Source organism: Poecile atricapillus, chromosome 21, assembly GCF_030490865.1.
Source record: "Poecile atricapillus isolate bPoeAtr1 chromosome 21, bPoeAtr1.hap1, whole genome shotgun sequence".
NCBI classification, from domain to species: domain Eukaryota; kingdom Metazoa; phylum Chordata; class Aves; order Passeriformes; family Paridae; genus Poecile; species Poecile atricapillus.
The window spans coordinates 8103398-8130411 of record NC_081269.1 but is presented as its reverse complement, the minus strand read 5'-3'; the positions used below and the strand labels follow the sequence as shown (position 1 = coordinate 8130411).

The 27014-nt window shown below is 37.8% G+C and overlaps 1 protein-coding gene across 3 annotated transcripts in view; it reads left to right on the top strand.

The window, feature by feature from the left end:
* The window catches only part of ZZEF1 (zinc finger ZZ-type and EF-hand domain containing 1), a 54946-nt gene that overhangs the window by 12421 nt on the left and 15511 nt on the right, over positions 1–27014 (top strand). Inside the window, exons 9-42 of one of the 3 annotated variants that reach the window (XM_058854296.1) lie at positions 394–492; positions 1558–1649; positions 2640–2788; positions 3399–3510; positions 4578–4793; positions 5280–5380; positions 5720–5889; positions 6651–6784; positions 7085–7155; positions 7599–7713; positions 8298–8457; positions 9407–9528; positions 9642–9752; positions 10407–10573; positions 11168–11249; positions 11890–12058; positions 13043–13191; positions 13538–13778; positions 15313–15392; positions 16258–16351; positions 16905–17421; positions 18044–18208; positions 18785–18904; positions 19156–19317; positions 19965–20094; positions 20345–20483; positions 20694–20859; positions 21306–21568; positions 22206–22378; positions 22936–23083; positions 23646–23785; positions 24217–24494; positions 25546–25720; positions 26253–26385. In XM_058854296.1, the coding sequence (XP_058710279.1) occupies positions 394–492; positions 1558–1649; positions 2640–2788; positions 3399–3510; positions 4578–4793; positions 5280–5380; positions 5720–5889; positions 6651–6784; positions 7085–7155; positions 7599–7713; positions 8298–8457; positions 9407–9528; positions 9642–9752; positions 10407–10573; positions 11168–11249; positions 11890–12058; positions 13043–13191; positions 13538–13778; positions 15313–15392; positions 16258–16351; positions 16905–17421; positions 18044–18208; positions 18785–18904; positions 19156–19317; positions 19965–20094; positions 20345–20483; positions 20694–20859; positions 21306–21568; positions 22206–22378; positions 22936–23083; positions 23646–23785; positions 24217–24494; positions 25546–25720; positions 26253–26385 (5343 nt within the window). Of the gene's footprint in view, positions 1–393; positions 493–1557; positions 1650–2639; positions 2789–3398; positions 3511–4577; positions 4794–5279; positions 5381–5719; positions 5890–6650; positions 6785–7084; positions 7156–7598; positions 7714–8297; positions 8458–9406; positions 9529–9641; positions 9753–10406; positions 10574–11167; positions 11250–11856; positions 12059–13042; positions 13192–13537; positions 13779–15312; positions 15393–16257; positions 16352–16904; positions 17422–18043; positions 18209–18784; positions 18905–19155; positions 19318–19964; positions 20095–20344; positions 20484–20693; positions 20860–21305; positions 21569–22205; positions 22379–22935; positions 23084–23645; positions 23786–24216; positions 24495–25545; positions 25721–26252; positions 26386–27014 lie in introns of all 3 variants that reach the window. The other 2 variants (XM_058854295.1, XM_058854294.1) reach the window with 2 other exon arrangements.

Below are 27014 nucleotides of genomic sequence, written 5' to 3'. Positions count from 1 at the left end.
CTTGTGCCAAGGATCACATGGATTATTTCATAATTATCGGTGTTCACTTTAGAAAATTTTAAAAATTGGTTCATTTTCCCCAGAGTAGCTAATGCCTTTTGTAAGACAAGTGGTATTTCATGGACTGTGAATTCCAAAGTGTGGCAACAGTTGAAGGAACATTATTTCCTTGTCATGAATTTCCTTGTCCTTCTGTCTGTATCTAAAACTAGCTACTTTAAATTAATGTTTCTCTCATATTTCAGTTTCCCTCTCCTTTTTTCTGCCTGACAGTGGTAACAATTTCATAGTATTGTAATTTTTTCCATTTTTCTGTTCTGAACTAAGAACTTTGGAAAATATATTTTACCATTTTAAATGAATTTGGTAAACCTGTTGATTTTTTTGACTTAGGAAAGCCTTTACGACTGACTCTGCAAGCCTGTGATGTAAAGGGAAAAGAAGATAAATCAGGGCCTGAAAACCTCCTTGTAGAGCCATGGACTGGGGATGGTAAGAGCCTGGATTTAAAATCCATAATATTAGAATCATAAAATAATTTAGGTCAAATGAGTCCACCAAATATAATGATTATTAACACATGGTGGTGTTCCATATTTACTTATATATATTTGATTCTTGAGGGTTTTATGTTATGGAAGATTTGTAATTAAAAGGTGAACTAACAAAAACCCAGACTAAAACAATATATAACTTTGATTTTGCAGCACTGTGGATTTCTCATAAACCAGTTTATTGTCAAAACAAGCCAACCAAACAAAAAGATTGGATTTTGGAGAGAGTTATTAATATTCTGTGTGGAAATCAGCAGTGAGCTGACACAGGGAATATTCTACTAGAGCACACTTTGTGGGTTGAAGTCATGAATCACTGTTAGTTTCCCAAATATTGGTGGGGAGAGAGTTTGTTGAAACCATTTAAATTCTCACTGCATGTGCCTATTAATTCTCCCTTAAAGCCTCTCTTTGTTAATGCAATGCTTTTATGTACTATATACAACCTAAACAAAGAGATTTGTGTTTCTTGACCTCCTTTTTAAGTGAAATGCCACCTAGTCTTTTTTTTTTTAAATAGTTTATTGTCTTGTGCAGTGCTACTGGTAAATGAAAACCATTGTGACAGAAAACCAGGCACATTCTAAATGCTTATTTTACACCTCTGTTTGTTCATGTGTATTATTTGAATTTATTCTTTACTTATTTTGTGGCTTGTCTACTGTTGTTTTGTGGTTCACAGTTTGGGGGGGACTATTCACTGAGTTCAGTGAATAGAGCCACAAGCCAAAGTAATATTTGGGAATTACTGATAAACTTTAATAAGAAAATATTCTTGAAACTGCTGCAGATATTGCAGTGCCCAGAGAGATACTGCCTGGAGAGTTCTATGTAAAATACAATGTTCCAAGTAAAATATTTTATTTGGAAGCATTTGCTAATGAGCATTTCACTGGAAGAGCATTGTGTGGTTTTGTTTCTCCCCTTCTGCCCACAATCCCAGGATTCTCTTTCCAACACCTTGCACTCATTCAAACTCACTCTGTTCCCACTGCTGCTTTAGGTTTTCTTACTGAAACTGGGAAAACCAGAGCAAGTATCATTCTTTCTACTGGAACTGAATCTTCATTTCAAGTGACACAAATTAGAATAAAGGTATGTAGTTGCTGTGAGCTTTTGAAGTAGAAGACTTACTTTTTTCCTCTAGTGGTGGAATTGAATTTGGATATTTTTTATATGAACAGAAATTTAAATTGATTATGAAATTCTGTTATTTTAGAGTTTTTCTTCATGGTTAGTCAGGGATCTTCAGGAAACGGAGATCTTAAATTGTTCCAGGGAGCCACAAGCATGTAGTAAAGACATTTTATATTGATTTTATCTATATCTTGCAATATATATCTCAAGCCAGAGACTCTTTGGTTTATGGTTTCTCTTTGAAGTGTATAGATTTATATGCAAAGTCTTTTATCTTATATTTAAAATGACTTTTTGACTCTGTGAATAGCAGGTATCAAGATACAAAGCACATGAATTCAGATTAAATGAAGGTATTTCAAATTCTGTTTAGAGACAGCAGTGTAATTTGAATATTTGATGTGACTTATCTGATTTCAAATGAATGTCTTGTGATTAAATCTTATGGCCAAGGCAAAACTTCAGTGAGGTTTCTGCAGCTGAATTGACTTATTTACTTAAGGCAAAGCAATATTATTATTTAATTCTCAGACCAACAATGCATATTTCTGTGTCAAAGAGATTTAAACATCAATGGACTTCTGGCAAGTAAATTCTAACTGGAGCTGGAGAGGCAGCTGAGTTGTTTTGCAGTGTAGTGATAGTAATAGGGAAACATGATCTTAGTTTTGTTTATTTTTTTAAATGTAAAAAGAAAACAAAAGTACAGTGGGAATTAATATGTGGAACTCTAGTTAAAGTTAGGGTGCTGACAAGGTGATAAATACAGTAAATAATAACCCTGTACATGATCACAATTCAGTAGCTTACAGAAGTTTTCATAACATTTCTTTAGATATGTTTGATTTTCCTGTGCAATTCCAGAGACCAGGAGTGTCAGGATTTGGTTGTTTTCCATAAGTTGTTTTTTTTTTTCCTTACTGCATGGCTGTGGCTTTGTCCCTCCAGGTGCGGCGAGGTGCCATTGGAGCACAGTGTGGGCTGGTGTTTGCCTACAATGGTGCCTCAGAAAAGTTCCATGCCGAGGAACACTTCAAAAGGTTTGAGAGCTACGACAAATGGAAGCTGAGGGAATTCAAGCAGTTTTTAAAAACCAGGTAGAAATGGACTTTTGCAATGCATTGCATGGGAAATAAGTGTTATGTTTGATCGTTTTGCAGGGAATTATTCGAATTACTCTCGAATTAGTGAGAATTCTTCCAAGTGACGTAAAAAATGGTGCATCCTTTAATTGTTACTTGTTTGATTTTAATGAGCCTCAATTTGATGTGTTGAATGAAATATTTATATAACTGCTGTTTTCAGCCACTTGATTTAAAGGCCTTTTACAAAAGGGATATAGCAAAACAAACCTTCTGCTTTGGGTGCAGATCAATGATATGAATTTTTTTTATTGTTTTTATAATAAATATAATTTATTATATTTTTTATTAATTAATTGTTTTCATTAAGTTTTATTAAATCAGTTTTCAGAACTGTTGCTTAGGAGTAAGGGGATGTTAAGGGGCCACGAGAAAAAAAAATTTTCTTGATTTTTTTTATTACCTTGTATGTGATAGAGCTTTGGGTTTGTGAAACTTCCTGTTGTCTTCCTTCATCTTTATAGCCATAACATGCTGTAAGCATTTTGGTAGAGTATCAACAGCTTTGCAATGTCTCTAAACTTTTTCTTTACAAAGAATAAAATAAAAATTCTTTTATACACAGGAGCAGTTGTTCATGTGATGATCTGGGAGATGATGATCCTATTGGCTGGTTTGAAGTAGAAGAAGAATGGGATGAAGTTGATGTCAAAATGCAGCAATGCAGAATTTCCCAGGTAAGAGCCCACAAAAACCCCTTGGCCCAGTCATAATGAACAGGGGCTCTTTATTGTACCAACTGAAATAAACCTAATTCTATTTTGTGAGGGAGAACTCTGCTGTATAGAGAAAAAAATTAATAGGCTTCTAGTTAAATGAATAATTCAACTTTTGTCCTCTGGATTTTTTCTTTTTCTCTGTATGCACATATGCTGTAGTTAAGTGGTGCTTCATCATCAAATTTAACGCAAGTTATGTGATAATGTGCAGACTACTGGTTTTAATATGACTATTGCTTTATTCTAGTATCTAAACCATTTAACTACTGTGTAGTCATAGCATTTATTCTTTCAGAGCCAGGTTCTTCAGTCCATGTTTCACTGGGCAAACAATTACAAAGTGTTCCCATCAGTTAGGCTGCTGTTCCTGGGGAATGGAGACCTTCATTTTGAGAATGGCAGAAGATGGTTTTCATTTGTAGGGAATGTTGCATTTCACATCATGATTCTGGAATCAGCAGTTGTAGTTCCCCCATCCATCTGCACTGTGGGAATTAAGAGAATTGGTGGCACTGTTGTGTCAACTGGGATTTTTTCTAACTCTGTTGCTGCTTACTAAGTCACTGCTGCAGAGTAACTGAGTACATGTGGCTGGCAGGACTTGCTGTTCCTTCAGTTTTGTGCTCTGCACCTTACTGAGAACAGACTGATCCAAGTATGTTTTAAATATTCCATATTGATCCTCTGCTTGCTTTTAAATGCAGCTAATAATTCCTTAACCTGCAAGAATACTGTAGCTGTGGCAGTGAGGAGTAGTGTGTGCAGAATGAATGAACTGGGAATGAATTAATTAACTTTGCAGGCACCTGTAGAGGTCACAGAACCATCCCTGTGACTTTTTGGAAGTAGGGAGAGATCAAACTTAGCCTGAATCTCAGGCTCAGTATTTTAAACGTCTGGAGGTGATAGGCAAGAGACCAAGGCTTCCCCCCTCAATCCTCACCTACATGCACTCATGCCATTTAAAAGCCCAATTTATACCAACTTTTAAACCCAAATCTTGTGCTATTTTTATATCTACCTAGTACTTGATGATAAAGTTCTTGTGCACAAGACAAGACTCAGCAGAACGGCTCGGGGTCCAAGGGCTGAGCGTTCTGGGGTATCTGCGGCCCCTGCGAGATGAACCCTGCAGGACCATGAGCTGCCTGCAGTGCAAGAAAACTGAGGATGACACAGTTTGTGGCACAACTCTGCTCCTGAAGACACTTCATTTCATCCAGCAGCTGGCACAGGACCTGGTATTTTAACTTCTTAGGGTTTTTTAAGCTTCTCTTTGCCAGGCTAAAAGGAATAAGGCTGTGCAATCAGTAGCTGTGAATGGGCAAAGAAAAGCTGGGGTACTTTTAACAAGGGTTAAAAAGCATGCTGTGGAAAAAAAAAATATTGCTGAAAAATTGAATTCTATGTATTTTTGCTGAAGGTTTATTACTTCCAATTAAATTAGATGAGGAGGTAAAAGTTATAAAGTCTTCTGGTGGTGGAGAAAAGGGGTGGGTTCCTAGAAATGCAGAAAGAGGGGAGGATTCTGTGAATAAGGTTTCAGCATGAACTGTCACATCTAGACACCAGAATATCCATGGAAGAACTTAAACTGGAATTCATATTAGCTACAAATTTATGGGAAAGTTGGCTGTGCTTTCCTTTAAACTCAGGGATTTATGTTTCATAAGTGTGTTCTGTATAGAGTTAACTTTTCCATCCTGCATTTTCTTTGCCTTTTTAAGGTTCAGCAGAAGGAGAGTGGATTAAAATACAAGTCATTTTTAGATTTCACAGGCCTTGATTTGCAGCTGTTCTGGAATTTTTACAATAAACTGCACCAAAAGTAAGTTTCTTCTTTAGTGTCTGCTGAAGCACTAATCAGTGTGTGTGTGTGTATAAATAAAATTTGCTTTGTTTAGTTACAGCAGTTTGTTCTTCCTAAACTACATCATTTACATAAATAACATTTCCCTACTGCTGCCATATGGACTTTTAACTATAAATTTATGTAGAAGCTTGAGCTGTAGATTAATTGAGCTGGTAGCAACACTTCCTGTGGCTACATGTCTCTACTCAGTCGTTTTTATTTATCTGAAATGGTGACTTTCATAGCAATACTTATTTGTTGCAAAAGAGCTGCTTTTCTAGTTTTTGCATCTATTTGTTGTATATCTTTTTACAGCCCAAGGGAAGAATGTATCTTTGCTCAAACACTGCTGTTGCAGCTTCTCCAGAGCTGCTTCTCTGTACTTACTGGAGATAATAAAACTGCTAAACCTCAAGAAACTCTTCAGAGCAAAACAGCTGGTCACACAGAAGCTGCAGAAGAGCTTTATAGACATTTGTGTGAAGGTAATTTTCATTCAATATATATTGACTATTTTGTCTGTTAAAGTTTGGGAAAAGATATTCATTCCTAGAGGCCAAGTCAGCTCCTGTTCCTTTGTTTCTCCTTCAGGTCAGTGTATGTTAATTAGTTTATCACTAGAAACTTTCCTTGGCCCCCAAAAATGGTTTTGTAGACTTTTCTGGCAATGTGGTCTGGAAACAGCTGCAGTAGAAAACTCCTTTTGAACTTGTCACCTGCTTGTACCACCAGGGAATGTGACCCTTTGACTGTAGCATTACTGGGGTTTATTCATTTCTGATATTGCATATCAGTATAGATGAGCTCATGGGTAGACTGTGAGGTTTACATGAGCACAGGGAAGATTCTGGATCCAGTGAAGAGAACGGGAATTACACATTAGATTTCATTGGAAGTAGGGTGGCACGCTCTCTATTCAAGTGTAATTTAAAGAGTCTCCTGCAAAGCGAGCTAGAGGGAAAACACTTTATATAGAGTCTGTCACTTCTTGAAAATTTTATTTGCTTTGATGGGTGTCAAGTTATGATCTTCCTAGAATTCATTTATGTGGTGAATGGATATATTCTTTCTTAATATAAATCTTTCTTGCTCTAAGTTAAAAAGTTTCCCCTCATTTTCTGTGTGTGTAATGGGATTGCAAGGGCTTGAAGTTGTGTAGACTAACATTTAATTCAGTTATGCCTCTAACATATTAGATGGGGTATTAATTAGAACTTGTAATTTTGTTTCCTTTTTGTATGAGCAGTAGTGGATATGGGGGACAGTAACTTCATGCCAATGAAAATGCTGAAAGAGGAAGTTAAGAACACCTTACTCAGTGGAGCAGCAGTTTTTTTCCCAGATAGACAGACCAGGCGACACCAGCTCTTCACCATGATGGTAAACATTGAATGAGAAATTGTTTGTTTAGTGCCTGCTTTCTTTATGCAGAAAAGAGGACAAATCTGAGTTGTTATTCTCAAATAATACATACTTTGTCCCATTCAAAAAAACCTTATTTTTTTTTTTCTTTGCCTCTTTTTACCCTTCCCCTTTTCTCTCTGCAGCTTATCCAAAGAAAGAAGAGCTAACCCTGCCTTTCTTACCAAAAATGAATAATAGAGCACAGAAATTAGAATTCTTTGTCACAGAGGAGGAAAACAGAATGTATCATAAAAATAAATCTTTTTCCTTTTCTAGAAAAACATCACAGAGCAAGAACATAAGCAATCTGTACATCTTGCCTTCAGATCCTTGTGTACCCACTTCAGGTGAGGGATCCTGAAACTGAAAATATTTGTCTGATACCCCACATTTGTTAATAAGTTTGTATTTAATCCTTTTTTGAAACATTACTCCCCTGGACAATAACTCTCTGAAGTAATCAGCTAATGTTGTTTAGAAAGGACATGCTACTACTCAATATTTTTATTAACTGAATAGCTCTATAAAACACTGGCCAAGGTTGGTGCTGAAATCACAGTATATTGCTCTTAGGCTTCTCCTAGGCTGTCTTCCAATTCTTTAAGTAATTGTTTGTCAGTGTTGATGGTTGGTATTGATTTAATTAGTCTGGAGTCATCAGAACACAAACTTTCGACTTTCATTGTAATTATACAGTAGAATCTCTACTGACACAAAAATTTTAAATTTCTGGTTTGGAACTGTTTGGAACTCCTTGTTGTTGGTTAGTAAGAATATCTTTGTTTTGTAGTGATCAAGATCCAGGTGGACTCTTATTGTTACCAGAGAAAGGAGTTTCTCCAGATTTTGACATAAGTGAAGTATTATCAGTCATGGACACCCTTCTGCTTGTGGCAGCAAGAGAGGTAACTGGCTTTGCTCCTGCTTCTTTCTCATGAGTTTTGTAGGCACTCAAACCACAAACATCTTCCCTGTCCTTCTGGATACAACTATTCATGGCTGTGCAAGTCAGTAGGATTAGCTTTTCCAACCAGTTGAGTGTTTTCCTTTAAGCATTAACATTTAGTTAACTAATAGTAGAGTAGGAAGTGAATAATATTTTTTCAGTATGAAATATGTAAGATGTGGTGTTTTTCCATAGCATTGAAAAGACTCTATGGAGAGACACTGGGATACATTTTGAGAGGATAGGATTGGGCATGTCACTAAGGGAGGTGGAAATGGAGGAGGGTTATTTACATATGCAGAAAAACTGTGCTGAGAACATCGAGTGACTCATATGTAGCTGTTCCTATTTAAAATGGTGATATATCAAAACAAAGCACATCACTTGCTACATGGTGTTACATGCTGCTTGTCATTTGCATTTCATCTTTTTCTGGGGTGAGTGGGATGGTTGTGTCCATCCCAGTTTGCTTTGGTGCATGCTGTGTGTCATGCTGCAGCAGAAGAGGCTCCATTACATTCATGAATGTTCCTTATTTTCCAGTGTGAAATGATGATGCTGGATCTCGCACAGCAAGAGAGTGGCACAGTCTTGTCTTCCTTATTCTGGTCTGTTCAGGGCAGCCTCCTTTCCTGGTGCTATCTGCAGCTTAAAGGCACTGATAATTCAGCCAAGGATCTTGCAGTAGAAATACTTAAAAACTGTAAGTGTTGGGATTGAATACAGAGTTAAATACGGTGCAATACAGGATTTTAAAATGTGATTTTGCAAATTGCAGTATAATTAGGGATCACCAAAGGTTGCCTGAGGCACATTCAGAACTGTCATAGCATTTTTAATCTCTCTAGGAAGTAATTAGTAGGCATATTAAGCAACTTGGAATTTTAGCTGTACTGATAATCTTACTTTGGGAGAATCTTCAGAAAACATTTCAGTTTTGGGGGCCAAATACTGAAAAAAAACCCAAACAATAAATAGTTACAGGCTTTCATTTGAACATTTCATTTTCTTAGCCTCCCTTATTTTTGTAAATTCCTGGGTGGTGATGTGTGCTTTCTTGGATGTTTGTAATAGCAAGAAGAAGGGAACTTGTTTAAGAAGCTGAGTACATCCAAGGGGTTTTATTGGGTTTTTGTGGGGGGGATTGTTAGGGTTTTTTTAATGCAGCAACTCAGTGCTCACTTAATTGGGCCAAATACTTAGCAAAGGTGTAATTTTATGTGAAATTACATCATATTTATGTTATTTGTGTATAAATAAATTTGCTGTGTTCCTGTCTTACATTTAAAAATGGAGTAAGACTGTAGCTAAAAATTCCTACCCTCACTTGTTACTTCAGCTGCATTTCTTAGCAGTGTCTGGAGACTACTGGATACGTGGAAGTTGTTGAAACAATCTTGGAGTGTTTGATGAAATTACTCATCACTCATTTTTTCAGTGATATTGTTGATAAGCATGACTTGTTTCCACAATAGAAATATCACAGAAAACTTCTCTGCAATGTTGGGTGTTGCAGCCTTGGGGCAGCAGATCCTTTCCTGCTGCATTTGTCCTTGTGCACATCACCATGCACCTGATGTTTGATAAAGTGGATTGTGGGAGCCAATCCTTCAGGTAGCTATTAATGATTTTTTTTTTTTTTTCCTCTTTAGATGTGGGCCAGTTCCTGTCAAATATCAGAACAATTTTGCAGTCACTCTTATCTCAATATAGTGGCAAAACAATAGTAGAAAAAATAAGTAGCTCTGTCTTTGCTATGGCAACTCGTCAGCTGGTAAGTGACACCTGGATTTTATCCTAATAAAAATCCCAAATAGGATTTTATCCTATTCCTGGGTGGCATGGCTGTGAGTCTGACACATTCATGACCCCTGTGTTTGCTCCTAGGTCATCTTCCTGTTGGATTTTTGCACTTTAGACATTCCGTACTGTACTCTGCTACAGGGATTCAGCACTTTGATAGAACCACTGAAAAGCCTTTGTAGTGAACCTCATAAGGTAACTAAAGACACAGGCAGTATTAAACACAGTGAAACAAAAGCAAAATTGCAAGGAAGACATGGAAAGCTTGGGTGATTCTGTTGGTGAGCATTGGAAAAGAGCTAGAAAGCTTCTGAAAGCGTGGGGTGTGTAATGAAATGTTGAGTGAAGAATGAGAACTGATATGGGAGATGGGCAGAGGGACCAGAAAGTGCAACTGGAATGAGCAGCCTGGAAGGTAGATAGGAAGGAGAGGATTCTGAGGGTGAAGAGGAAAACAAATTAAAAATAGAATATACTTAATATTTTTAGCTTGACTGCTTGTGGTGATGCAAATAAAGTCTGTATGTCTGTAGTGTAGATGTTTAAATCTGCATTAGTCATCCAGACTCTTTCTGTCATGACTGGAGACTTGTAGTCACTTGTGGGTGAGGCAGTCTCCTCCTGAGTCTCCTCCTGCAGTAGACTGGGTGAGTTCTGCTTTGGAAATGCTTCCTTATTTTGATTACCAGGGATGTCCTCAGAACTAATTTCAGCATAAATCAACGCTCTAGCCTTTTAAATGCCATTTGTGTGCACATGTGGCAACTTAAAAGTATAGACACAAAAATCTAGTGTGGTAAACTGGTTTTTTCTTACCTTTTTATCTAAGAATGCATTTTTGTTGTACAGATGGACATGGAAAGCTGGCAGCAGGAGCAGCCTGTTGTATTGCGAACCTGGACAATGGAATCACCTCATAACTATGAAAATAATTGCCATGAGGTCTCAGTCTTCCTGTGTCATGGGGCAACTTACTTTGAGGTGGAATTTGATGAAAAATGTGAAACAGAAAGGAGGTAATTTAATCTTGTGCTGTGTTAAATTCCAGCATCTGTTTGCAGAGGGGCAATTCATGTTTTAATGTGCACTCCACACATGCCATTTCAATTTCTTCGTTGTCCAGAGCAATACACAATGTGTATTTTTGAATGACCTTCAAAAGGTCATTCAGAGAGGTGCTGAAAGCTACCTCTGCTGGCAAATGTACAGACATGCTGTTCACATGAATTTTGCTTCCTTTGGCATTGATCTATTTGATAATAATGCTGTGACCACCACAGTTTGTGCTCGTGGTATTTATTTTGCCCTTTTCTCCTGGCTTGGTTTCTCTTGGTAACACATCAGGCTACTGCTTAGTTAAAGCATTTGCCAGATGTTAGATTTGGCAGCCATGAGCAATTCCAAAGTCCTGCAGTCCAGCAGATCTGTGTTTGCTGGGACTTCTGCATTGAAACATGAAATCAATTCCTTAGCAGTCACATGAAGGTGTGGTTCAGGAAAAAGTGACAGGGTGCATTTAGATACAGCACTTGTGAAAATCCAAAACCAAAACCATTCTCCCACAAAACTTAAAAAGTATATTTGGAAGTAATGAATTGCAATTTTCACAGGTATGATTACCTGGAGTTTACTGATGCCAGAGGGGCAAAAACTCGTTACGATACAAAGGTTGGCACTGAAAAATGGCCTAAGGTGAGCACCTTTAAAATTCTGAACCAAATTATTTATCCATTCTTAGGAAGTCCTTAAGATTCCTGTGGAATCCTATTATGTAAAAAGATGTGTGCTTTTGTGCATGGGTGTGTTTATTAGGTTTCTTAGGTGGGAGTCAGGAGATGGGGAAGAAAGTCTGAAATGCTGCAAATAAAAGGAGTGAATAAGTAGAGAATCCCTTCTTGCTCCTGTTATCAAAAGAACAATCAGTTAAAGTGCAAAGGAATAATCATGTTTAACTGTCAATAATACATGGGTAAAATTTGCTCTGCCCTTGCAAGTTTTTATATCATAAGTGTGGCCCTTCCTGAGGCTGTGCTGTGTCCTCAAATGGGGTGCTGCTCTTCTGTTTTGTGGGTCTGACTTTTAAAGCTCAATTATATGTAAAATTGCTCATTGAGCTCTTGAATAGAAATTTTACCTGCTTAGAGTACTGTGGGTTTCTCATTGAGATGGTGGGGGAAATTAGATCTGTTATGGCCAGAACATAATACTGAAACCCCAGAGTTGCTGAAGGGAGTTCATTACCCTGAAACGTTTTCCTGTCATGTATATTTGGCAAAATGACTGTTTTGTTGCTCTGTAGAAAGTGACCTTTAAGGCTGGCCCACGGCTGCAGTTTCTCTTTCACTCTGACAGCAGTAATAATGAGTGGGGCTACAAGTTTTCCGTCACTGCTTACGGCCTCCCAGACGTTGCGGTGTCTTGGGGCTTGGATTTACAGCTGCTTGTCTCCCGGCTGATGGGGCGCTTGGCTTCCCGGAGCATGGCCCTCAAATCCCTGCGAGGTGAGTGCCTCCCTGCCCACAGCTGCCAGCCAGTCATTTCATGTTGAGAATCCCATTGGAAAATGAAGTTTATTTTGTGTTTCTCTCATGTGAACGTGGAGGATTTGCTGTGTTGTAAGTCCGTGGAAGATGTGGACACGTGGGAGTAATCATAAATTACATTTTTGAAGTAGTATGTTCTTATTTTTGCCATTTAAACTTGTTCCCTGGTGCTGTCATCCACCCCATATTGGGAGTGTGAATTTGGAGCCAACAAACTGAAAAAATGAGGGCTTAGGACACAAATGATTCTAAGTTTCACATGAGCATTTGGTATTGAATGAAATTTGAAGTCACAAATTAAGTTTGGTTAATTCCAGTAATTAAGGAATTAACTTAGGATTTGTACCTTGAAGATAAGCAAAATAAATTTAGAAAAAGTATTTATTGTTTCATTTAAAAACAAGAAGACTTCTCTCTAGCTTCCTTAATCTGAATCCATCCACCACTTAGGAGAAATTAAATAAGGTTAAAGAATTCTTGCTCCTATCAGGTGGTCCATATATACCTTGGAAAATTAGGCAGCTATTTACCTGTGAATTCAGGGAATTGAAGTGTTTGAGAATATTTTCTTCCTTTCTTAACATAAGCATGCTTGCTTATAACAAATTAGGTGTTTAGTAGGAGAGATAGCTTTTAAACTCTTTTAAATCAGAAAATTGCTGTAGTTATAATACAGTGAAAATGTTTAATTTAAAATCCTTTCATATTGTAACATCATCACTATGAGATAAGGTATTGATGAAAGGGTACATCAGTTTTCTTTACCATGTTAGAAAAATAGAGAACATTGTTAAATTACTTGTTCTGTCTATTTGCATTAACTTTTTGTTGTGTGTCAGTTTCTTTCACCTGCTGGATATTTAACATCTATTATTTTCATTAATCTGTAAAAATGAAGAAAATTATTTAGTAACTGAAGGGTCTGTTCTGAATTTCTTGCAGAATTAGGTAGTGAAGCAGACTTACCTCCTTTGAAAGTAACATCAGTTCTTAATTCTCCTCTGTGGAAACCTGTCTTCAGGCATCAGATGTGTCCTGAGGCACTCCCGGGAGCCAGGCAAAACAGTGCCAAGCACCAAGACAAAAACGAGGTACTCACCCCCTTCTTGTGTTCCCTTGCCATGAAATCCCTGTGGATTTGGAGTTGGAATGTCCTTAAGCACATGCTGCTGTGCCAAACCTGTGGTCATTTGTGCTGTTGGATTCAAATACCAAGGAGGAAAACTGTTGTTCTGCGCCCTTTTTTAGCTCCCATTTTCATGGAATCATAAAATGGTTTGGAGACTCCATCAAAGATCATCTAATTCCCTCCCCACCTGGTGCAGGGATGTCTTTTATTGATCAGTTTGCTCAGCTGCAGTGGGTAAACTGCAAGTTGCAGCTCCTGTTTTTTTCTCAGGCAGTATTGAAGCTGATGTGTTGTTCCCTTCTCTGCAGGCTCGGAGCTCTCCCCACGACGTCTGCCGTAACTTTCTTATCGACTTTGCAAAATCAGATCCTGCCCAGGACTTCAGTGGGCAAAAATCTGAACTTTTCAAAGGACTTATACAGGCATGTAAAAAACAGACCCCAAAGACACATATAGTTGCTGGTTCTACTGTTGATCAAGCTGTGAACTCAACATTTGCTGCTTTGGTGTATCTCACTCCAGATTTATTTGAGAAGCTTCAAAAATATGGTAACTCTAATATTATTAGATTATCTTAATAATGAAGACTTACAGTTTGTAAAGGGCTCTCTTACAGCTGAGTTTATAACATTTAAAAATTAGTTTAGTGGGGCAATTTAAAGATGTTCTGGAGAAAGGTGTCATTTAGGCAGACTAGGTAAGGTTTCTCTCTAGAGTGGTTTTTTTTATTAACATATATTTTTGTCTTTGGAGCACTGGCAAAATATTAATAACCATCAGAAGCTACTAATCTGTAAAGCTATATCTAAAGAGGGTAGTGATGTCCTTTGGGGCTTTAATTCAGAACAATGTGGTTCCAGTTATTAGAAGTTCTTGGATCATTTTTGACATTGTACCTTTTCTAAAAAGCCAGCAACAACTTCTGTTATTAACTGTTGGGGTTGGAGGAGGTGTGAATTATCTCCCAAAATACCATTCTGTGGAAATCAACCCTGCCATCCTCAGAATACGTATCTAATTTCATTTTTTTTTCCAATAGAAGATAATGTTTTGCTTTTAACTTGCTGACCATTGTATTACAATTTATGTATTTTTCAGTAGGTAAAATGAGCAACTTTTTGACTTACAGCATCCTTCCAATAAGTTTATTGATATGTTTGAAGTATTGGATAATAAGATATTACTCGGTTTTGAAGGATTTAATTTTAGGTTTTCACTTTTTGTCATAATTTTGACACTAAACATTTTACATTTTCCCAGAATGATTGAGCTATTTTTTGAGCAGTGAAGTTATGAGTAAAAATGACTGACACAAAGACTGACTTGATGACTAATGTAGTTACTGCCTTTAGTCATTTTGTCTCTGTCTGACAATTGAGCTCATTTTCTGAGTGACATGGAAAACTGGACAAATATTAATGAGTGTTTAAGAAATCCATCCCACTGTTCTGTCAGGATCTTCATCTGCTGGCTGTGCTGGGGCAGGCTGATTTCAGCACCCATGTTCACCTGTGCTATGGGAAGTCTGGAGAAAGGATGCTGAAGAGAATACAGGGAAAAAAAACTAGAAAGGGAGAATGGAAGAGGGAAGACTGAATAAGAATCTTTTTCTCCATAGTCATTGTCAGGGCAGTTTGAATAGAAACAGATTTGTCAGGCTTTTAGTTTTTGCAAATTGGTCTTGAAAGTCCACTCCAGAAATTCATAATGTAAAACAGCAGAGGAAACAAATACATTTATAGAGCTTCAAGTTACAGCTAAGCATTTGTTGATTCTTCTGATAAGTTTGCATCAATGTTATTGCATGCAGAGGGAAGGATTTCATTTTCCATGGCTTCAGGCATCAATTTTTGGAAGAGATGAGAAAGATACTCACAAATTAACTTTGTAAATAAATCAGTCAAGGCACAGTTCATGTATTTATGACTTATGAAAGTTGGCATGTTTATTCTCTATTTTTCTTACAGGTATAATTCCAAGTATTGACTAAGAGATGAAGGGAAGGCTGTAGCATAATTGTAGTTAAGTAGTTGTATAAAAATGGAGCTGTAAATAAACAGGACTCTCTTTCTTTCATTTCCAGTTAACAGTGGAGGCAAGGTGCCTTTGAGTGATGAATTTGCACAAGTATATTCCCTGGCTGATTCCATTAGAATATGGATGGTAAGAACACTCAGGAGGATCTCTATTAATGTAATTTACTTTAGAGTGCAATGTTAAGGAGTAGGGTGGAACAGTTTTTCCTTCAGTTATTCTACATCAACTATTTATACTAAGAACATATGTTTACTTTGAAACTTTGGACTTAAATGTTTAAGTGCATCCTTACATTCCTTTCCTTCCCTCAGCCCTAGATGTGTCATCATGAGTAGCTAGGACTGAATTTGACCAAAAATTAATTAAATTTGTGTTATATTTTAGCAAGAACATACGTTGTAAATTAGAAAGATTCTTACATTGCAGCTGGAGTTCTTTTGAGGTATATTACAGAAAGAAATGTGTCTTAAACATCATTCCATTGTCTTGTCATTTTCTCCCTAATCTTTTCTGCCTAAGAATTGCTGGCAGGTTGAGATACTAGAGTTACAATGGGTGCAGATGCATGTTGAGTAATTGCCTTTACCAATTGCATGAGAGGTGATGTTTGCATCTGACAGAGCTTGCTAGTGGGGTGACATGTTTTTGGAGGACTTTATCTCACAACTAGATGTACATATTTTCCTGAGTGCTGAGGGTAAATGAGAAGCCTTCTTTTTCCTTGGAGGACTGATGCACATCAAATCACAAGACAGTGAATTGTCTCAGATTACAAAGCTCTAGCAGCTCAGAGTGAGGCTGTTACTGCTCTGAAGTTCAGGTGCTGCTCTTTTAGGCTCCTGGGTGGTTTGCTCTGCAGCTGGGAATAGTAACTACTGTCATCTATTCCCCAGTTTAAATTCCTTTCAGTCATTACAGTCTTCATCCTGCCTTGCTGTATAGATACACAGAGAGAATCATGTTTTTAACTATATTAACATCCTGTCTGCAGTTGGAAATGAAGCAGAAATCCCTGATGGGGAGGGGAAACGATGCTGAGGAGAAGCAGAACACAGAAGCAAGTGAGGTGAACCCAGAAACTCTCGGTGAGTGTTGCTTTGTATGTTTGAGCATTCCAGGTAGCTTAGGAAAGCATTGCCTTGTAAACATGAAGACATTATTTTTGCTATGAAAGGTAAGTTAGCAACTGAGGTTACTGTTTCATACCTCAAGAGATAACCCAGTGTACATTATTATCTGGGATTGTGTTCTGCTATTCTTTGCAGAAAACAGTAAGAAAATTCTGCAGGGAGTGACTTTTCACTTGACTCACTTGGTTCTGAGCTTATGTTCATCTGGTTTTGTAGATACTTCTTACCAAATTTAACTGATGTTAGAACATCAGCTGATTGATATTAGTACAAAATGTGTTCTCACTGACTACTTTGTGCCTCATATGGTTCAGTGTGATTATTCAGATTCAGCATTTGGAAATCTGAACTTAAGCAATCAGTAGCATCATGGTCAATATAACAAGAAAAGCAGTATTTTCTAGCTGTCTTGGCTGAGAAGAAATAAGATAAATCACTTTCTTCTTAAGCATAAGACAAATTTGTTGTTCTATTGTCGTGATTTTAACTCTTCCAATTTTTGCTGCAGCAAAACTCTGTGTGCAGAAGAGCCTTTTGTTACTGAATTTTTTGCCCATAAGAGCAAAAACGAAAGATTCTGCCTCAGACAGTCTGGAAGCCCAAGACATGGATGATCCCCAGCAATATATGAGTGATAAATGCCAAAGACAAGGATCAGCTGTGGACATGGACTTCCAGGCAGCACAGTCGGTGTCATCCAGTGCAGGAATTCACCCTGTTTCAAAAGAAGGGGGTCAAACATTACAGTCTGATCTGAAACTTAAACAAATTCCAGACCTCCACCAAGCAGAAGCTGCATCTGCATTTCATAGTAAGCCTGTTGAAAATACAGTTTCACAGCAAGAAGATGTGTCATCACCTCCTTCCACTCCTACACGGAAGTCTCAGCTCGGCCGTGGAAGACTGAGGCTGCTGTCGTTCAGGTCGATGGAAGAGCCAAGAGCTGTGCCTACTGTGAAGGAAAAATATCCTATTTTGAAGAACATATTAGATTTTATTAAGGATCAATCACTTTCACATGAAAAGTAAGCAAATTGAAAATGTTGTTACAATACACAGAAGTCTTCACACCTCTTCAGGTGGAATAAAATATTTTAGCAGCAAGATTATATGACAGAATATTTTGTATATAAACAGTTGTTAGACTTATGTATCAAACTTCAGTTATTCACAAGGATCTAGGGACTCAGAGAATACTATTTCATTTGTTTCTATCACATAGAAGAGAATGTAAAAAACAGTCATTTGGCAATTTATTGTCTTGCTTCCTCAGATGTTTTTTGCAGAGGCGTTTTGCTTTTCATCTACAAAAGCAAAGACATGGTGCATCACTATTGCCAATCCTTGGTACCAAATAGAGACACATTGCATCTCTCATTAAATTACCTGGTATTCTGAAAATGTGAATCAAAAGACATCTCCAATTCTCAGCTTGTCTGTTTTGGGCCCTTGAACATGGATTGGTGCAGGAAGAGCTGGATTCTGTTTGAAGCTTTATCACTTTCTCCAACTAATACACTGAAATAGAGCTGGAAATTCAGATGAAAAGCAGCTGTGTAACTAGTCAGGCACTTATTGAATCGTTCTTTAATTTGTGTTGTTTTAAGCACAGTGTTTTGAAATTTTTACTGATATTTTTTCTTTCAGTGTTTTAAAGGTTCTTGCTTTGAGAAAATCCCAAGGGCAGAGTATTATGGAAGTGCTCAAGACCATCCGCCAGTGCCTGGACTCACTTGGGCAACCACACTGCTTTCACCCACCCTGTGTACTTTTTCTCCTGGAACTTCTAGCCTGTCAGAAAGATTTTACAAAGTAAGTGATTATTTAGGCAAATCTCAGCCATGTGATTTACTGTCTTAGTTCTTGTGTTTCTCCAGGCATGTACATTGACACGGGTAGAAAGTTCTGCTTTTTAATCCATGTGAATAATAAAAATATGAATTGAGGTTTAGTTTTCAGGCTAGCTGTTCATGCCATGGACATGTTAAGGTCTGATTTCTGTGTTGTACCTTGCCAGTGCTGTCAGAACTCTGTCACTTGGCTTCTCACTTGTCAGGAGCTTTCTGTGGTTATCTTGCAATGCACTGATTTCCTTTAAGATCTTGATTAAATTTTTTTAAAGCAACTTTTTAATTTAAAGGAATGTTCTCTTCTCAGTGCTATGACAATATTCTCTTTGCCTGTTTTGGTTTTTCAGTTCTGAGCCCTGGTACAGGACTCCTTCATTTTTGTTTGAAACTTCTAGACCACATTTTTAAATAAAACTGACATCCTTCCCACTTGTGGAGAGGGGTTAAAAAGGGCCTGTTTGTAAAATTTGCACAAATCATACTACCTAAAATATCACAGAAATATTCTGGGCTATTAAACTGACTCTTTAATTTGCAGCTACTTTGGAAATTTGGAAGGCTGTGGTGCTGAGCTACACAAAGAGATTCGAGAGTCCTACTATCAGCTTGTTTTGTTCCTGGTAAATTCTGTGAAAGGATTTAGTACAATTAATGACAGGTACAGTACATTGCTTGCTTTATTTATATGATTTTTTTTTATTTTTGATTCCATAGTCTGTACTTGCTAAATTGTGTAAGTTGAATACTTTGATAAACCTGAGTTCCTGCCACAGAGTTACTTTAATGCATAATAAAACCTGAAAATCAGCGTGTAGGGGTTTTTCTGCCCTTCCTCCCCATACACAATTTCAACTCAAGGTCTGTCAGCTTTAGAGCTGTCATGTTTTAATGTCTTTTGTTTTTATTTAGGTCGTTGCTTCCTGCCTTATCCTGTGTGCAGACAGCTCTCCTCCACCTCTTGGATATGAGCTGGGAGCCCAGTGATCTTTCCTTCTTTGTTGAGATCCAGCTGCCACAGCTGCTCATGACAACATCACAGGAGAACATCAGTATCCATGACAGTGTCATTTGGTGAGTCAGGAGGAATGCAGCTTTCACATGCTACTGAATACTGATTCCATTTTACCCAGAAAGCTTCCTGAACTTCATGCTGGAACAAGCAGTAAGGGTGCTATTAACAAGTATGGCATATTTCTGGTCAGTGTCCAAGGGCTTAACTTAAGTATTTAAGTTTATTTTGCTAGTCCAAAAACTATTGGAATTTTATGTTTAACCTGGTTACTACTGCAACACTTTGCTTGTTTAGAAGTGTAGCAGGAGGTATATAATACAATTTCTTGGCTTGATGAATGTCAAATGTTTTTAACAACTTGATATGGCAATTTTATACTAACTGTACTTGCACATAAGCAAATGTGAAGGCCAAAAAAGCTTAAAATGTCTGATCTGATCTGCCAACATTCCAAAAGCTGTTTTGTAAGAGTAGATTTTCCTGATTTTTGCATTATGGTCCCCATATGTATTTAATAACCTGTCACAGAAGCAAGAAGCAGGTGTCTGTATGGTCATTTATTAAATGTAAACTGGTAAATGGGATCTCTCACAATTCTGTTTTTATTAGTATGTTATAGCACTTTGTTCTTCATTAAAAAGTAAAGGTTTATTAAAGAGAAGCCCGATAGCATTCAAACTTGATTTTAAGCTTGCTTTTCTTGTAGTCAGTGGAGTGAAGAAGATGAAATTGCAGACTACAAGCAAAACTGTGAATGGATGGATGAATGTCAGGATGTAATGTTTGAGAGCTGGTATGAAAAGATAGCTCAAGCTGACCCAGAGAAGCAAAGAAAGGTGACCTCATGTTTTGTATATTTATCTGCAGAAGGGGTTAAATAAGACACCTTTAAAAGCCTAAAGGGGAGAAAGGAGTCTGGTTGATAATTAATTTTTATTAGTTGGATCTCCGTAGACTTTCAGGAGTCTAAAATGATTAAAAGATCCCGATTAATTGTTGGCAGGGGAAATGTTCTGCTTTGTGTCTGAAGCTTTCTCAAAGTCAGAAAACAATTCTCAAGTAAATTGTGTTGATTTCTTGCTGTAGATGCACATGTTTGTTGCTCGTTACTGTGACCTGTTAAACGTGGACATATCCTGTGATGGCTGTGATGAAATTGCGCCGTGGCATCGCTACCGCTGCCTGCAGTGCAATGACATGGATCTGTGTAAAACTTGTTTCCTTGGTAAGAACCATTAAATAACCCCTCAAAACCTTGTATTTGAAGCCAAAACAGTATCTCGTAAATTATACACAAAATAAAGTCAAACACTTTTCTCCTGGGTTCTTTGGAAATGTTTAACTGTTCTTTCCCGAATAGGAATTTCTCAAATTGAACTAGAAATTAGGGAAGGTTCTTTCTCAAAAAGATTTACAGGGAAATCTTTCTTTACAGGTGGAGTTAAACCTGAAGGACATGAGGATGACCATGAAATGGTGAACATGGAATATGCCTGTGATCACTGCCAAGGAGTTATCATAGGTCGGAGAATGAACTGCAACGTTTGTGATGACTTTGACCTTTGCTATGGATGCTATCATGCAAAGAAATACTCTGACAGGTATTAAAAATGTGATTTGCTTTCCCCTACATGGCAGAAAGACAATATTTAGTAGTTAAATACAATCAGTCATTCTTATGGTGCTTCCTGTAAAGCTGTTTCTGACATCAGAACATCTCCTTGGTGTCCTTTGGGGAAACAAAAGTAGGACCAGTTTGGCAAAAATGTCTGGAAATCTGCCTTGACCTCTGAAGTCACTTGGTAGCAAATTATTTTCTGGATGTGGCAAGGAAAGCTGCAGAAGGAGTTACCAGTCCTGTATGACAATCACTGCTGTGGAAAGCAGCAGCTTTCAGTGCTCCAGAGGTCATAAAAAACAGGTCCACACTTTTTCTGGAATGTGTTGGGCTTTAAGTGGCTTCCTGTGAAGGTGTTTTGTGTTGACTGACTGTGTTGGTTAGCAGAAAACCAGCTGCATTCCTGAATGATGTCCCTTCTCCTTGCAGCCACTTGCCCACCCACAGCATCACCGTGTATCCCATGGTGACCATCCGAATCAGCGACCGGCAGCGCCTCATCCAGCCCTATGTCCACAATTATTCCTGGCTGCTCTTTGCTGCCCTGACTCTCTACAGTGCAGATCTGGCAAATGGGGAGGAAGTAGAAGGAGAGAAACTGGATCCCCAGGTCCTCAGTCATGCCAGAGTTCTGCAGCATCAGTGCATTCAGCTCATTGGGGACTGCCTGATGAAAGCACAGCACGGAAAAGGTGAGTCAGCTCCTCCTGCTCTGAACAATGCTTTCTACAAGTGTCAGAAATGTCTGTGGTTACTGACTTTAAAGTTTCCAAAGGAAAGGGGAAGCTACTGTGTACTTCACTGAGAATAACTGTTTATGTAGAAAGCAAATGTAGAACCAGTGTCTTTCAGGGTCATTGGAACATGGAAAATAGAGTGCTTGAGAAAACTAATTTTATGCTTACATAAACATTGGAGACAACTTGGCAAGACTCTGGTTGTTTTTTTTTCCATCTTAGCTGTTGTAAAGGGATCAGTCAATACAGCTTCATGTTCTTTTAGTAATGTATCACTGACAGCTGAAAGACAGCAAATAACTTGGTGGAAAAATTTTTTTGTTCTACATCTCTTGGGAAGAGATTTTTAATTTGTGTTTGTGGTATAAATTTCTGGCAGTGGTGTCCATTTGTCTAGCCTGGAAATGGGGGTTTCTGTGAACAATGACCTACTACAGAAAATAGAGTTATACAATAGGGACCTATTTTGAATGTATCAAAAAAGATAGTAGGTAAGAAGTTTGCAGTTCTCTTTTAAATTGTTTCAGTTCTGCTTTTTGTCTGTCTTGCCATGCAACAGCTAAATAACTTTCATAACTTTTTTTGCTCCCAGGGCTGAAAAATTTAGCTCTTCTCTCCATGTTACCAGAAGATGAGTCCTTCTCAGAGAATGGCACTGTTTCAGGCAGCCCTCCCAAAGACAGTGCTCCAAAAAGTCCTGCTGGAGATAGAGCAGGGAAGGGGAGAGATGAGAAACGCAGCACACGCCCTTTGGTGCATCGTAGTGTAAGTACCTGTTACTTCCAGATCCCCTGACATCAGATATGTGATCTGATATTAAACATCTCCAGATGTTTAAACAGCCTGTTCTGAATGTGGGACTGAAATAAGGGATAGTAATGATTTAATTTGTAGGTAGAAATTGGGGGGCAAGGGAACAGTTGTTTTTTTCATTAGATCCAGCTGATGAAAAACTTCTTGTTCTGAACTGATTCACAAAAGTGAATCAGGAGAGGGGCATGTCTGGTTCTTTGTGAAAGGGCTGTCATTTCCCCTGGTTGTTGGCACTGTTGAGTAGGAGTATGAATTTCCTACAGTTTTATACAGTGTTTAAAACAATTATTGTGTAATTATTTTATGCAGGGAGATATGAGCAAAATAAAAGAACGTAATTTAATTGTATGGAAGCTTAAGACATGAATACATCAAGAATTCTTCAGTAGAAAGTTTTGATAGTCAATGAAAAATGTTTGTCAAGTGCAGATGACTGAATTCTTTCCATGCTTGTTCCTGCAGGTATTACATTTTGTTTTAATCTTTTAGCACTTCTGTTCTATTTTTAGGGGAAAGGAGATACTCACAAGGAAATCCAGTCTCCTGCAGAAGATAAAGTAGGAAAACAAGAAATTGAAATCAAAGCTGTCTCTGCAAAGAAAGCTGTTGTGAGACAAGAGTCAGACTTGTCTGTGGATGGGAATGTTCCTGCAGCAGGTAAAAAATGGTTTCTCATTTCCCTGTCACAGAAATATCCACTCCTCTGCAAACAAACAGCTGTCCTTTTTATTCCTAATCCAGTTTTGCATATTTTCAAATGTCTATGTCTGCTTTGTGAAAACCTGCCAGACATTGCTTTGAACAAATGCCTTGCAGTCTGTTTAAAAGAGTCTGGAAATCAGAGTAGATTTCCACAAATATTTATCCATGTATGGAGATTATAGTCCCTGTTGGTCTAACACAACACTTGTGTGTTCTGATGCACTTGGAACCAGAAAATAAGTGTCTTATCCTGTTAAAGACTGGGGTTGTAAGAATTGTGATAGTTAAATGGATCTGTCTGTAGTACTGTCCTTTATATGATTTTACTAGATAGCATAAATTTCTTTACCTTCTGTTTCCATACACTTTTATAAAGACTTTATTTTCAAGTTGTAATAATTATTTTTATAATTTCTGTCTATTTTCAAATTTGGATTATAAAAATTAAGCTATCACTTATTTCTTTTATTTTTAATGTCACTTAGGTGATTTTCTTATTTTGTTTTTATTTACAAAGCAGGTGACTCTCTCTCAGAAGATTCAACCCAAAAACCAACAGAGAAGGTTTTAATACCTAGCCAGGAACAAGTTTTTGCTGAATGCTCTCAGAAGAGGATTTTGGGTTTGCTGGCAGCTATGTTACCACCTTTTAAATCAGTTAGTTCTTTTACTTCCATCTGGGTAGTTTTCTAGGTGCCCAAACAACATGAATATAAAATTCATAGGAATTAAATGTGGGATATGGGCCCATGTTGCTTACATGTTATGAAATGTGAATTAGAATGTCTTCAGACACTGACATCACTGAGGAATGTAAGGTTTGTTCCTGGGTGGGGGGAGAAGGAAAGGAATTTTAATGTATCTGTGAAGTAGTGTGTTAACTGTTTAGCAGAGTTTAAATCTTCAGTTTAGCTTCCCATGGCAGGTCACACTAACAGGCCAAAAATCAAAGTAGGCATGTAGTTTCTCATTCCTTCTGTCCCATTTGAAAGACCTTTAGAACAAAACAAAAGCTTTTGTGTGTCCTGACTTTGACTAAAAATCTTGTGTTCTTTCCCTGCCTCACTGAGATTTTCCTCTCTCCACAGGGCTCCACAATGTCTCTGATCAACCTGGAGCAAATACTTCCACTGATGTTTCATGTTGTAATCTCTAATGCTGGTCACCTGAATGAAACTTATCATTTAACCTTGGGACTCCTGGGCCAGTTAATCCTCAGGCTTATGCCTGCAGAGGTGGATGCTGCTGTGACTAAAATCCTTTCAGCCAAACATAATTTGTTTGTACCAGGAGATGGGTCTACAGTGCCAGAAGGATGGAAGACAACTCATCTTCTGTTCAGTCTGGGAGCTGTGTGTTTAGACAGGTGCTTCTTACCTTAACCCAATTAGTTAATCACTGCTGAACATTAATTTTCTTTCATGTGTGCCTTGTGCATAGAGGCTTTTTAATAGAAAGGTTATTAAACCTGTACCCTGGTCATGGAAGGGGCTTAGCATCTGCAGCCTTGGTTGCAGTAGGAATCTGAATTTCCTTCCAGAAGAAGGCTGGTTGCTTAAGTGTGGCCTAATTTCCTGTTCTTACCTACACAGCATGTCATGGGAAGGAAGTGGGGTTTGGAAACCTATGAGGAAAACCAAAAATACAGTCCTTTATTTTTTGTTTGACATTAATTCTCTCACATTGTTAGAAATCTCTTGTGTAACTTGGGGAAGGAGGAGGGTGTGTCACATAACTATCACCAGTGCTGAGTTCTGGATGTGTCCCTTCTATGTAAGAGTATTTGGTAGAGAGGTTTTTTATAGTAAAATTGTACTGGAAAGAGCATGGAGGGACAGATATTGAAGATCCTGAGAAAGCTCTCAAGCATTCTGAGATTAATGTCATGACTGTTAAATGTGACTTATTTTTTATTGTAGTTGTGTTTTACAGGGAGGGTTCATAAACAAATAGAAAAGATTATGAAATTTCAAGGCAGAATATCCAGAGCATAAGCTGAGGGAAAGGATTTTCTGAAAAACTAACTTTAGTGTAAGAGTCCCTGCAGGTTATTTGTGTGATCCACAGAGTGAGCAGGTGGTCATGTACATGGGAAATAAATCTCTTGCTGCCATGCAAACAGAAACTTCTGAGTTCTCAACTGAAATTCAGAGTTAACAGTGGCAATATTCAGACACACTTTGATTTGAGACTGTAGACCCTCTCAGAAAACAGAACAGTATTTATGCTCTATGGAAAGCAAAGCAGAATTCATGTGTCAGCTGGCACGAAAGCTTCAAGTATTTGGAAAAACAGTTCTGTAATAATTTGAAAGCTGCAGCTGTGACAGATTACCAGTGATATGCTGTTTTGAGGAAGAATAGCTTCAGATCAGTCAGCAATCAGCCTTCCTAATGCAGCCTGCTCTTGCTTTGCAGTCGTGTAGGTCTGGACTGGGCGAGCTCCATGGCAGACATCCTTCGGTCCCTGAACTCCTCTGCACAGTGGCACCATGTGATTGCAGCTTTCACTGACCACTGCATCAAGCAGCTGCCCTTCCAGCTAAAGCACACCAACATCTTCACTTTGTTGGTGCTGGTTGGCTTTCCTGAGGTAAGTGGCCTGTTGGTCCTAAAGGAAACAAGATTGGTTAGAGCTTTTAGGTATCTCTTTCTAAATACTACGGATTCCATCAATTGGGAGCAACCTTTATAAACTCTCAAAACCTCTGTGTGTGTCAGAGTTCACATCTTTCCACTTGTGCACAATTAACACTGAACTAATGAAGAATAATGTGCTGGTTTTGCCTGGCATTTCTTTGGATGTTACTTATAACTGCTACAAGCAAACCAGCTTCATTTGTTTCAGTATCTAAAAGGATTTTGTACAGGCAAACCAATCCATTCTCCATCTTGATGTTCATAACTGATACATTGCCTATGTAACATTAAGTTGGTTGGTTTAGACATTTCCTTTACAGACTCAAACTTCCATTTTCTAGAGATCAGCAAATACCAAGCATCAAGAAGTGGTTCAGCTGAAAAATATAACAGCAAGAATAAGCAAATGTAACCAATATAAGACATGGCTGTGTATTTGTGAATAAGTATTCCAGATGCTAACTGAAGTTCTGCTGCTGTTTCAGGTGCTGTGCATGGGCACTCGTTCTGTGTACATGGACAATGCTAACGAGCCTCATAACGTGATCATCCTGAAGCACTTCACTGAGAAAAACAGGGCAGTGGTTGTAGACATCAAAACCAGAAAGAGAAAAACAGGTTCTGTAACATTTTTGTTTTATCAGAGAATCACAGAGTATCTCCTTACAGCTGGTTACAGATACCCAAAAGCAAATGTTACCTAGACCACTGTGCTGGTCTGCAGAGTTTGAATTCCATTATTAGTTAGTTGCCTGACTTTCTGTTCACAGGTTACCAAATTCTGCTTGCAGGTCACTGCCAAATTATGAAGATTCTGCAGCAATTATTTCAATTCTCTTTATTCAGAAAAGGATTTAGAAAACTTTTGAGACCATTCTGGTAATTGAGAAATATCAGAAATAGACTTTTGATGAAGCAGTTGTTTCTGTTTCAAGATTTGTGTAGTGCTTGTGTCTTATCCTTTACAAACCTGTGCTTAATGCTAACTTAAAAACAGTTTGGATAGCCCTAAAATTTGAGACCAAGTGAAACATTTAATATATAACAAATCAGCTGGGTTTTTAGGAGCAAGGACTTTTCTCTTTGTATGACCTAATATTGTGAACTTAAGAAAGCAAAGGTTGTCCCAAGATTTGACTACTGAAGTTGTATAAAAGACATTTGGAAAAATCAACAAACTAAACCACTTTTTGATATTGAAGGAAGATTTGAATATAAAAGCTTTTCTTTTTGTTTAACTGTTGACA